Here is a 12,004-nt window from a genome sequence, read left to right on the forward strand (position 1 = left end):
GGGTTCCTCTTAAAGTAGCACAAGGAAGAGCTTTCTAACAACCACAGTGCTATCCAGTAATGGCTGCCTTAGCAAGTACCGAGTTCCTGGCCTCCGGAATATTCAGGCCAAGGCTGTTGGGAACTGTGTGTGCCTGTGCGTGGTGTGGTGGTAGGCAGGGACAGTGGCCAGGAGATTCCCGTTTGGGGTAGGCTCTTGGATTAGATTACCACTTTAAGGTCCCTTCTGAGGTTCTGTGGCGGAAAGAAAAAAAGAAAAAGGTAATTGAAAAAGTTGAGTCGGAGTTTTTCACCTTGGAGAAAAACCAAGGAGAGGGTTCCAATTTGAAAATTTCCAGAGTCGTTATCATGGGCGTGGTGGGGTTGGGGATGACTGCCGTTCTCCATCTTCCCTGGGGACAGGGTCAGAGGAAATGCACTGAGCCTGCCGGAAAGAGAGAGGTTAGACATCGGAAAGAACTTTCCTGCAGGCAAGGGCCTGGGATCCAGACAGGGAAGAGAGTATATGGTTCGAACGTCTCCATCTCCAGGAAATCTCAGTGCTGGCCACTGTCATCTGGGGCGAGGGCAAGGCCGGGATGCCTCTAGAGACGGTCGCATTGATGCCTGGTCTTTGTTTTACACGAGCACGGTAGGCAGGATGGTGTTCACGTGCGACAACTCTCGCAGTTTAATATCCGGTCAGCAAAGCTGCCCCGACCACTCCAGCCTGGAGTGCGGGGATCCGGGGCAAGAAGGGCGTGGCGTGGCGAGGAGGTCTCAAGGGAGGCGCTGGCCCGACGTCCCCGCCCTGTCCCGCCCCGCCCAGATCGGGCAAGCCTTCCTTCCTAGAGCCTCCGGCGGCTGAGACCGAAAGCCACCGCCACCAGAAGACAGGATCCGGGGAAGGCCCGGAGATGGCGCTGATCTCCCAAAGGTCCTACAAGCCAGCCACGGGGGGCCAACCTGGAACCCTCCACCGGAGACCGCGGGAATAGCCGCTGAGTCAGCAACGCACGCGCGCGCCCGCGACCGCCCTGGCCCCGCCCCGTCCGCGGCCCGGCCCCGCCCCGTCCTTTTAGCGGCTCGCTTAACCCCTTCTGACACAGAACCTCAGGCTATTCACCCTGAGAGGCCTCCACTCTATTCCAAGACCGCAGAATTCCCTTGAATCTTAAATCACTCTCCCCACTAGAGTTCAGTGAGCTGTGCGCTCAAAATTAGGTTTTATTTCCGACCTGGGTCTGCACTTCCCCGAGTCTCTGCCCCAGTTTCTTCACCTTAAAAAGGAGGTGACTCAGACCAAAAAATTGGACTACTCCATCCAGGGACGGAGGGCCGCCTCTAGAGCTGTGCCTGGCGCAGGCAGCTGAAGATCTTTCCTTTCTCAGGGACTCTGAGACGAGACAGGAGTTGAGAGAGCAGCAGTCGGGGCCTTCCTCTATGCCCTATGCCCTTCGTTCTCCAAAGCTCCGTCTCCAGAGGGTTTTAATCTGGTGGTTGGTGAGCCAAGAGTTAAAACAAGGGCATGAAGGCGGGCTTCCGTGACATCACTAGCACTCCGCGTCCGACCTCAGGGACGGGGGCGTGGCTGACATCGCACCGCCCCCTCCCTCCTTATTCCTCTGCTCCTCCCCGCTGTCACCAAGCCAGGGGCACATGATGCAACCCGCCGCGGTTTCAGTGGCCTGATTGGTGGCCGCGCCCGGCGCCAGGCACAGGGATTGGGCAGGGGAGGCTGTGACGAAAACTGCACCCTGCCCTGTAAAGAAGGGAGGAGAGAAAGAAGAGGGAAAGGTGGGGGGGGCCTCAGAGGGGAGGGGGTTGGGGAGGCGGGGTCCCGGCGCTGTGCTCGCGCCCCTAGCGCGCCAGTCCCGGGGCTGCAGGGAGCGCAGCGCGCGCGGCCCGGGCCCCGGCCACCGGACACCCTACCGGACACGACCCTCCCTGGAGCTTGGACAACTGCCCACCTCGGACATTGCACCGGACACTGCCCCCCACAGGGCTGGACACTACAACGGACACTACTTCCCAGCTCCGGACATTGCTGCCCACCCCCCCCAGCCCTGGACTCTTTCCCCCTCCCCCTCCGGGGGCCCAGACCCGGAGCCCCCCGCAGGCTCTTAGCAAGCGACCCCTTGCACCCTAGCGCCGACACTGCCTCCTCCTTGTCCCCCTCTCCCTTCCCCTCCTCCCGCCGCATCATTCCCCCGCTGGGGTCGGAGCCCCGCCAGTTTCTCCGACCCCCTGCAGCTCGGCCCGGCTGCCCGCGCCCCCATCCCCCGGCTGCTCGCCCGGATGCCTCTCCCCGGGGGATTGTGGTGGCTCCTCTGCTGCCGTCGAGGCTTTACTCTTCTGCACCGGGACTACGGGGACGGCGAGCTTAGCGGGGACGGGGACGAGGACGAGGACGAGGAGACCTTTGAGCTGCGGACCCCGAGTCCAGCGGGCGGCGGGAGGGTAAGTCCCTGGGGGTTTGGAGCCTTGTCTCAATCTCTCTCACTACGAGCGGCCGTCACGTCTGATCCTGCTCCAGACTCCAGCCAAACGCCGTGCTCTTGGCGGACGGGGACGTGGGAGAGGTTTTTGCCTGGGGGGCCAGGAGCCCCCGGGAGCTCAAGGAGCAGCCCTACTCGGGATGTGCCTGTGGGCCTCGCGCCACATGCTGGGCGCTGTCCACCTGCTAGGGGCCCCGAGGCAGGGGAGGCGTCACGCGTGGCGCGACCTGGCCCTGCCTCTCCCTTCCCCGCCGGGCCCGCGTCCCATCCCGTCTCCTTCCGCCTCCGCCAGCGCCGAGGAATGTGGCGAGGCCGGCTGGGCGGCTCGGACGCCTGGGTCCGCTCCGCTCCCAGTTCGTGAGCGCTGAGTGCTGGGGCCAGATGCCGGAGCTCCCGCCGCGGGGACCTGGGAGAGGGGGAGAAGGCATCCTCAGATTGGGGTCCGTGGCAGGGACCCCACGGAGAGGGAGCTGGGGGCCACGACTCTTCGAGGACCCCTCGTCATTACCCTGCCACTCAAGACAGAACTCTCAGCCCTCCCTGGTGAGGCTCCTGGGGAATCCCTGAGGGGATGGTGAGGGACACTTGGCTCCCCGGTTTTGTGGAATCTCCCCGTGGGGAAACTGAGGCTCGATTGGTCTGGAAGACCTCCATCCCCTGAGGTCCCCTCCCGGATTCCCCTGCACACCCGCAATCAGACTCCCGTGTGCTATGGCCTGGGTCAGGCTCCCATCCCCCGCTCAGGGGTCCCCAGCAGGCCCGGTGGCTCGGTGCCCGGGTGGGGCGGGCTGCGCCGCTGGGGCCGGCGCCAGCACCTGGCGGAGGCGGAGGGCGGATAAATATAGAGGGGGGTGGAGGGAGGGAAGCAGGGGACTGCGATTAGGAGACTTGGTCTAAGAGAGTGGTCAGCACCTGCCCCCGCGGTGGTGTGGCTGAGAACTCCTCTTGGACCCCCCCAGAAAAGAGGTGGATCTGCGTCCCAGGAAGGCACAGGACCCAGGCGTCCCCAAGCTTCCAGCCTGTGCAGGACCGGCTCTGTGAACCACGTCATTGCCTCCCTCATGCTCCACCTCCACCCCCCTCCCCCGAGCTTGGGGACAGGTGTCCCTGTCCCCCCTCCCCCACCTCCCCGTCCTGGCTTTAACAGTCTGGGTGCAATGGGACCATGGCACAGTTCCTGCCTGACCTGGCTCCTGGACGGGTTTTTGGACTCTCTCAGACCCCAGTCTCCTGTTGAAGTTCCAGGGCAGGGGGGAGAAGGGCAAAATCCTGAACGGTACCTCCCCTGGAGAGTGTGTGCCATTTTTCAGCCTGCCCTTCCTGAGCCCGAGCAAAGGGGGAGGGTCTCTGCTTACCGTTGAGTTTCAGGGGTGTCTGTGGGAGGGCATAAGATGTTCTTGGAGAAAGCCATACACTGAAGGAGTCCCTCTTCCCTTCATCCACCTCTGTGCCCACCACCTGCCTGTCTGCCAGCTAATGAAGGGAAAATGAGGAGGAGGGGGTGACTCCCAACAAGAAGGAGCTCCATCCACCTCTCTCTTTTTGAAGATGGGGAAGCTAGGGCCCAAAGACTGAGAGGATCTGTGAAGGTTCCACAGCCAGTTAGTGGTTCGAGTTAGTGGTCAGACTGTTACTAGAACCCAGGTCTCCGGACTGGACTCCCTGCACAGTGCTCTTTCCACCGTATCCAGCCCTGATTTAAATCTTCAAAGGGAAACAGAGACAAGGCGGGAGCCTTGACTTCTTAGCTGGGGCTGTTCTGTAGAGATTGGCAGAAGGGGCTACCTCCTGGCTTCAGCTCTCTCCCTCACAGTCACGACCCCACTCCTTGATCCCTCAATTCCCTGAGCAGCGCTGTCCGGGGGGCAGAAGCCACGGGCATCCTCCGCTGACGGCTGTGATCCTGAGGGCTGCCCCCGCCTGTTTCCCCAGGGCCCCCTGGACGTGACGCTCACTCAGCCGGTGAGGAGCGGGCCGGTCTCAGACAGGTGAGCTCGGCCCCTGCGTCTCAGGGTATGAAGCCCCCAGCCTGTTCCCGGGACCCCAATCCTCGCCGTCTTCCCTCCCGCAGTTGTGCAATAAGGGAGAGGCCTTACGCCGGACGCTGTGGTTTGGCCGGGGTCCCGGGGGGGCGGTCCGACTGGGGGCGCGGGGAGAAAGGGGGGGTCTGGGCTATTTCTGGTGCGAGGTCAGAACGGCCCAGCGGTTCCCACAGCCTGGGGGAGGGGTGTCCAGGACAGGAGCAGGCTCCCCTCGCGGTCTGGGGAGCCCCGACTGAGGAGCCCCCTGGAGGCGGGGTGCGGGACCGACAGCCTCGCCCAACCCTCCCTCCCCTCTGGCCCAGGCTGCAGAGCTGGGAGGAGACACGGAGCCTCATCCCGGAGAAGGGGCCGCCTGAGGAGGACCCGGACGTCGTCGTGAAAGGTGGGGACCCACCTTATGCACCCTGGAAGTCTCAATCCCAACCCTCCAGGGGATAACGTCTTCTCCTGCTCACCCCCCTTTTTCTCCCTCCCCTCCCCCCAGGTTGGCTGTACAGAGAGCCCCGCGGAGGAGGAGCTCGGCCCTGGTTGCCCCCGCGCCGGGCCTGGTTCGTGCTCACCCGGGACTCCCTGGACCAGTTCAGTAGCAGCGGGAAGGGGGCGCGGCGCCTCGGGAGCCTCGTGCTCACCAGCTTGTGCTCGGTGACCGGCCCAGAGCGCCGTCCCAAGGAGACCGGTGAGACTTCGTGGGGATTCTTGTACCTCCCTGCGCATCGGCCCCAGCCGGTCCTGATTGCCCTCCACCGCCTCTTTTTCCCAGGTCTGTGGTCAGTGACCGTGTCGGGCCGGAAGCACAGCGTCCGGCTCTGCTCCCCCCGCCAGGCCGAGGCCGAACGCTGGGGGGTGGCGCTGCGAGAAGTGATCGCCTCCAAGGCGCCGCTGGAGACCCCTACCCAGCTGCTGCTTAGAGATATTCAGGTGTGAAAGAGGGGACTTCATGGAGAAAGAGGAGGGTGGTGGACCCAGAAGCTTTCTGAGTTCATGGGGAGCCCCTTTTTCCATCCCTGTGACTCCCTTCCCTGGCTTCTAGGAGAGTTGTGGGGACCCGGAGACCGTGGCCCTTATTTACCTACGGAACCCAATTCTGAGGCACACCAGTGGGGCCTTGTATGCTCCACTCCTGCCCCTGCCCTACGGTGTCAGCGCCCCAGGTGAGTGGTGACATGGCTCCAGTCCCTCGGCCGGGGAATCTGAATGCCTCACTTGACAAGGACTTAGAAGTCCAAAAGGGGCCCAGCCCCTCACTTTTCAAAGGGCTGAGAATGGAAGCTGACCAGACTGATACCCAGGGTGGAGGAGAGGGAAGCCAGCACAGGAAAAAAGGCCCCCTTTGACCACCTTCTCTGTGGGTCTCAGTCTGACTACCGATACTCCTTCATGAGTTTTTACACTCTATTTTTTCATTATACTCGTGAGCCCCTGTCATACTATGTTTACAAGTGCTGGAAAAGCCAGCACTTTGGGAGAATGTGCTGGCCTCATCCAGCTATATCTCTTCCCAAAAATGAATAGTGACCAGTCCCGGTTCTAAAACTAGAAGATTAAGGGGAGCTGGGAGAAGAACCCTTGTTTCCCGACTCCTGGTCCAGCCTGTTTTCTGGCCCATGGTGATGGCTCTTAGTGCCCAATTACAGAATCTGGGGTTTGAACCTGTGTCCTTTAGTCAACCCCTGTAGCTCCCTAACTCAGAGTGCAGCCTTAGGGGCTCCGGACGGGGAGGGGCCTGGGAGGCTCTGTGGGGACCACTGCTTTCCCTTCACTCTTCCTGTCGTTCGCACTCTCCCCTCCTTGCCACCCCCTGTCCCCTTACACTCCCTCTGACCTTTCCCTGGTTCATGCCTTCCTTCCAGGGCCCAGCTCTGTGTCCCCTCTCCAAACCGTCCCTCCGCCCCCACCCTCCCGCAGGTCCGGGCTACGCACCCTTGCGCGAGGAGGCGGTGCGGCTGTTCCTGGCGCTGCAGGCGCTGGAGGGGGCGCGGCGCCCCGGGCCCCTGATGCAGGGTGTGCTCCAAACCTGCCGGGACCTGCCCGCGCTCCGCGACGAGCTCTTCCTGCAGCTGGCTAAGCAGACCTCGGGCCCCGCAGGGCCCCCCGGGCCCCCAGCTACCCAAGACCCCGCGGCCCTTCGGTACTGGCAGCTCCTCACCTGCATGAGCTGCACCTTCCGGCCCGGGGGAGCTGTGCGGGGGCACCTCCTGGGGCATCTGGAGAGGTGAGGGGGAGGGCCGGGGAGGGAGCTACAGGGCTGGGAGAGAATGACAGGCCTTGCCAAATTGGCGGGTGGAGAACTTCCAGCCAAAGAAGGGAAGAGACTTGACCGCTGCTAATATGTACAGCGTCTTTGTGGGAGCGACAAGATCATATCCCACTTTCGGGCGGAGGAATTACAAGAGGCGCCCCCCTTTGGGCAAGAGGAATTACTAAGGGCTGCTTTTCCTCCGGGCTGAGGCAGTCCAGCCAGGGCTTTTAGGTTGCAGAGTGGAATGGGACTGGATTTTGGATTTCATCTCGAAGGAGGATCAGGGAGACTTTGGCAAGTGGGAGGGGGAGGTTCGGAGAGAGCTGTCAGGGCCTTTGAAAGTAATTCAGCTCCATGCAGTGCTCCAAGGGTAGATTCAGAAGAGAGCTGGTGGCTACCTTCAAGCAACTTGAGTTGGAAGGGAGGGAATCCATGAGAGGAAAGAAATGAGACGATAAGAAGGCGAGAGGGAGAGGGAGAAGGAAAGCCCTCTGGGCACTGACCCTCGGGTCTTCCCTAACCCAGGACGGAGCAGGCGCTCCCGGACACAGAACTGGCGGCCTACGCGCGCTTCATCAGGAAAGCGCTGGGCCGGACGCGCGGCCGGGAGCTGGTGCCTTCGCTGGCAGAGATTTCAGCGCTGAGCCGACGGCAGGAGCTCTTATGCACCGTGCACTGTCCGGGGGCTGGTGCCTGCCCTGTGGCCATAGACTCCCACACCACGGCGGGCGAGGTAAGGCCAGAAAAGACCCCTGAAACCTCAACCCCTCCTCCCAGCTTCCCATGCCCAGCTGTCCTGATGCCTGGGCTCTAGGTTTGCCCAAGTCTGAGATGCATCATTTGCGTAAGGGGGGGGGGGAGGAGGGGTGTCAGGACCGGGAGACCTGAAAGAGCTCTCCAGTTGGCGAGACCCCGGCGCGGCCTGACTTTCCTCCCATTCCTCCTCCGACCCAGGTTGCTCGAGAGCTGGTGGGGCGGCTGGGCTTGGCCCGGAGCCGCAACGCATTCGCGCTGTACGAGCAGCGAGGAGCCCAGGAGCGAGCCCTGGCTGGGGGTACTCTCATGGCCGACGTGCTCACCAGGTTTGAGAAGTAAATGTCCAGCCCCAGCCCCGCTCTCCGTTAACCCATCTGCCTCTCAGCTCCGGTCAATCCCCGTGCAAACGTTTTCCGAGCGCTGGCCACTTGCCCTGCACAGTCACGTTTGCTGGTTCACAGAGGGGCCCTGCCCGCGGGCGGTTTGCTGTCGGGTTTCCAGGCGTCCCAAACATCTGGCCCCGCCCCCAGCATGGTCGCGCTCCTCCCCCCACCCCCGCCAGCGGTGTCCAGCGCCTTAGAGGGGGTCCCGCTTCTGCCTGGCATCCAGTCCTCATCTCTTCTGCAGTTTGGCGGCGGAGGAAGCCGCGCTAGACGACTCGCCGGACTCTGGTTGGAGACTATGTCTGCGTCTTCACGGGCCCCTGCACCCTGAGGGGCTGTCCCCAGACGGTCACGAACTGCCTTTCCTCTTTGAGCAGGTGAGCATCTCCGGCATTCACATCCCCCCCAAAGACCCCCCCGGACTGAACCCCTCGCTTTCCGAGCCGTCACATTTAACAGTTATGGCAACCTCGCGGGAGGCTTTATTCGGACCCAGACCTCAGATTTTGCACGCCCGGGGCTGTTCGCCGCCCCTCCCGCGCTGACACCCAGTGCCTCCTCCTAGGCTCACGCTCTGCTGCTGCGCGGCCGGCCGCCCCCGCCCGACGACACGCTGCGCGCCCTGGCGGCGCTGCGTCTGCAGAGCCTGCACCGAGACTTCTCCCCGAGGGCGCCCCTGCCGCGCCTGGACCGCCTGCTGCCGCCCCCCGCCCCGCCGCGGGAGGACCCTCCCCGCCCCGTCCCCAGGCCTCCGCCCTCCGCCGCCCTGCTGGCCGGGGCGATCTGGAGCCCGGGCCTGGCCAAGAGGCGCGCGGAGCGGACCCGGCGCGGCGGCGGCGGCGGGGCCGGCGGCACGGCGGGAAGCACGGCCCGCGAGGGAGGAGGTGGCGCCGGCAGGGCGGCCGCTGTGCTGGGCGGCTGGAAGCGGCTACGGGGCATGGGCCGAGCTGAGGCCATGGCTGCCTACCTGGCTCTGGCGGCGCAGTGTCCAGGGTTCGGCGCTGCTCGGTATGACGTTCTGGAGCTGAGCACGGTGAGGGGGAGAAGGGAGAGGGGACTCTGGCGGCCCAAGCCCTACACCTCTGCCCCAGAGCCGCAAGCCCCACTGTGGGTCGTTTCACTCCCCCCGCCCAGCAGCTGCCCGTCCCAAACCCTGGCCCTTGGGCTCTCACCTCTCCGGAGCCTTAAGCCCCTCCACACACGCAGTGTGGATCACAGAGGGGACGGGGAAACTCCCTGCTCACAGCCATCGCCCCCCCCACCACCAAAAATAATGCTGCGGGGTCCCCTCCTTCCACCCTGACTCTACCTATCTGTCCGTAGGAGCCTGGTGGGGGCACTCCACAGAAGCTATGCCTGGGCTTGGGGGCCAAGGCCATGTCCCTCTCCCGGCCCGGTGAGACAGAGCCCGTCCACAGTGTCAGCTATGGCCATGTGGCCGCCTGCCAGCTAATGGGCCCCCACACCCTGGCACTGAGGGTGGGAGAGAGCCAGCTCCTCCTGCAGAGCCCCCAGGTGAGTGGGAAGAGGGTATGGAAGGAGGAAGGAAGGGAAAGGATGTCAAGAAACATTTTATTAAACACTGAACCGGGTACAGCTCTAGGCACCAGGGGTCCAGCAGTGATCAAAGACAAGCTCAAGGCGCTTACATTAGAGCAGGCTGTCAGACACTCCAGAAGGAATCGAAAACTATATAAGACAGGAATAAATGCTACCAAGGTAAGGGTGGGGTGACACGAACAGATTGGAAGGAGTCATAGCATTAGGTAGGACAGTCAGGAAGGGATACTGGAGGTGACATTTAGGCTAGCCACAGGAAGATCTGGGCAACAGCATTCCAGGTAGAGGATATTGCAGGTGGAAAGGCCCTGGGAGGACAACAGCATCCTGGAGAAGCAGAAAGACACAAGTGTGACTGGCACATAATGAGTGAGGGAGAGCGCCGTGGTGAGGAGGGAAAGGTTGCAGGGGGGCAGCTCTCGGAAGGCCCTGGTGAGGAGCCTGGGTGGAAGATGAGACAAAGGAGAACCCAGTGGCCCCTACTGCCCTCTGACCTCTGCCCTCTCTTAGGTGGAAGAGATCATGCAGCTGGTGAATGCCTACTTGCCCAATCCCTCCCCCGAGAGGCCTTGCAGCAGCCCTTCTCCTCCATGCCAAGACCTGCCAGACATCTCCCCTCCCAGCCAGCACCCGGGCCTGGACGAGCCCCAGGGACAGTCTGGTTGTTTGGGGCAGCTGCAGGACTGAGCCTGCCAAGAGGTCACGACCTCCCTTCTGCCTCCAGCCTGGACCTGGACTGCTCTGAGATTTGAGGAAACCATGGACCCTTTTGGCCCTGCAGGGACAGGGCGCACCCCACACCCAAGGGCTGCAATGGGTGCAGACAATTTTCTAGTTTGTTTCTTAATTTATTTGTAGAAGAGAAGCAAAAAAAAAAAAAAAAAATCCTTATTTACACAAACGCTTCCTGTGGGAGTGTTGTCAGTGGGACAAGTTAGAGTCCCATAGCTCAGCACTCCACCCCTGGGGACGCCCACATTCTGGGCTTTTACCAGCACGGAGGGGAGTCTGGACACCACAGGGCTCCACCCTCCATGACCTTCTGGATTTAACCTCCTCCTTGCCAGCAGGCTGCCACAGGGTGCTGGGTGGGGCAGGCAACAAGGCAGTTTTGGAAGCTGGCAATTACTCACACTCACTTCTCCATTGAGTGGCACAGGGGTGGCCTCCTGGCGTCTCTGAGGCTGGAAGGCAGTGAGTCATCAGGCCTGGCGCTACCCAGTTCCTACCCCAGTGTCCAGCTTCTGGGCCCTCGTTGGGTCCATTTCGGTGTGCCTACTGCCTTGGGTCTGGAATGGAGAGAAGCTTGGGGCAGGATCAGACCCAAGAACTTCTCTGGCACAGATAAACAAACACCTTATCAGGATGGGCTCAGCCCTACTCCTGAGTTCCGCTCCTGCTTTATCAAGTTAGGTTGAATTGGGTTGCGTTCCTGAGGATCTGATAGCCTTGGGCGCTGGGAATCCAGAGTCCCAGGTTTCCTGACCTGCTCAGATGCTGCAGGCCCTCCTTCACTAGCCCCCACGGCCTACTCCCTGAGTGGAAGAGTCTGGGGCAATGCTGATCCACCCTGGGGCAGGAGCTTAGGCACCGAGGACAGAGCAGACTTCAGTAACCCTCCGTAATCTCGAGAGGTAGGGCTGACTCCAGTAGAGCAGCCTGGTTCTAGGCCAGGTATGCCAATGGAAACAGTGACCACACTGACACCCGGACTACTGGTAGGAAGCTAGAGCAGGTAAAGGCCACATGCCTGGGAACTGGGAGGGAACATGGCTCATCCCCCCATATTCACAGACCAAGCCCTGACTACATCCACAACCAAGCTCTGACTATATTCACGACAAAGCTTTATTACTTCACTAGAGCTAAACAAGCATATCAAAGGTCAGGGCAGAGAAGGGAGGAAGTAGGGCCAGTGCCTGGGCTGGAGATGAATCTAGAAAGGTTTTTGGGGAGGAGAATCTGGGTCACAGGGACCAGGCATTATGGGGACTGTGCTTACTGTCCAGGGGAAGTGGTGGGGAGGAAGTCACTGCTCCTGGGTGCCCCAGGAGATGTAGTCTGGCCGCGTGGCTGCGTGGTACTCGTCGATGAGTTCCTGCACAACCTCTCTGGACGTGTCCAGCTCATCAAAGTTCTCCTTGAAGATGTCCTCCTTGCGGAACTGCTCCAGGAAGGCCTCCCGCTTCCGCAGCTTGTCATACTGCTGGCAGGAACTTTCAAAGAGCTGAAAGAGATAGAAATCTCCAGGATGGGAACCAGTGCGAGATAAGGGGCTGGAATGGAATGGGGCAGAATGATAAGAGTGGCTAGTGGAACAGAGGGGTCAAAGAAGACCAGGAGATTAGGCTCACCGAGGAGATGCTGGTGTGGTTGGCCATCATGAGCCCACTGACCCGGTGGGCCGAAGGCAGGTAGGGAGACTTCCTCGACAGGGCCACCTGGATGCTGGCAGGGCCCCAGGGGATGAAGTTGGCCAGCTTCCGTTCCCGGATCCTCTGCAGACTCTTGTGGACCTGGGGGGAGGGGGTGCACACAACGCACAACA

General features: G+C 61.8%; 2 protein-coding genes and 1 long non-coding RNA gene across 6 annotated transcripts in view; 1 reads left to right on the top strand and 2 right to left on the bottom strand.

Annotated features, from left to right (window-relative positions):
• Window positions 1–1,170: 1,170 nt before the first annotated feature.
• On the bottom strand, window positions 1,171–4,544 carry LOC145717331 (uncharacterized). Its single transcript, XR_014140479.1, has 2 exons — window positions 3,832–4,544; window positions 1,171–2,882 (listed from the first exon to the last, which is right to left on the bottom strand). It is a non-coding gene; the product is annotated as an uncharacterized LOC145717331 (long non-coding RNA).
• Window positions 1,784–10,357, top strand: PLEKHH3 (pleckstrin homology, MyTH4 and FERM domain containing H3). 4 transcript variants are annotated; one of them, XM_081804950.1, is made up of 13 exons: window positions 1,786–2,438; window positions 4,409–4,464; window positions 4,821–4,900; window positions 5,003–5,194; window positions 5,279–5,436; window positions 5,549–5,669; window positions 6,424–6,730; window positions 7,283–7,490; window positions 7,712–7,839; window positions 8,141–8,273; window positions 8,462–8,929; window positions 9,220–9,411; window positions 9,967–10,357. In XM_081804950.1, exons 1-13 carry the CDS (start codon window positions 2,277–2,279, stop codon window positions 10,141–10,143), a joined length of 2,382 nt encoding a protein of 793 aa, XP_081661076.1. In that variant the 5' UTR covers window positions 1,786–2,276; the 3' UTR covers window positions 10,144–10,357. The 4 variants fall into 4 exon arrangements, with proteins under 4 accessions (XP_081661077.1, XP_081661076.1, XP_081661074.1 ...); XM_081804948.1 differs by having other exon boundaries at window positions 1,787–2,438; window positions 7,712–7,848; XM_081804949.1 differs by lacking the exon at window positions 1,786–2,438 and adding an exon at window positions 2,858–3,019 and having other exon boundaries at window positions 7,712–7,848.
• A 929-nt stretch (window positions 10,358–11,286) lies between these two features.
• LOC145717454 (tubulin gamma-2 chain-like) overlaps window positions 11,287–12,004 on the bottom strand; it is a 1,936-nt gene continuing 1,218 nt past the window's right edge. Inside the window, exons 3-4 of the mRNA XM_081805964.1 lie at window positions 11,811–11,995; window positions 11,287–11,683 (exon numbers count right to left, since the gene is read on the bottom strand). Of these exons, the coding sequence (XP_081662090.1) occupies window positions 11,486–11,683; window positions 11,811–11,995 (383 nt within the window). The 3' untranslated portion in view covers window positions 11,287–11,485. The remainder of the gene's footprint in view (window positions 11,684–11,810; window positions 11,996–12,004) is intronic.

The sequence above is a fragment of the Leptonychotes weddellii genome, chromosome 15, assembly GCF_054177405.1.
Source record: "Leptonychotes weddellii isolate Sample4059 chromosome 15, ASM5417740v2, whole genome shotgun sequence".
In the NCBI taxonomy this organism is placed as follows: domain Eukaryota; kingdom Metazoa; phylum Chordata; class Mammalia; order Carnivora; family Phocidae; genus Leptonychotes; species Leptonychotes weddellii.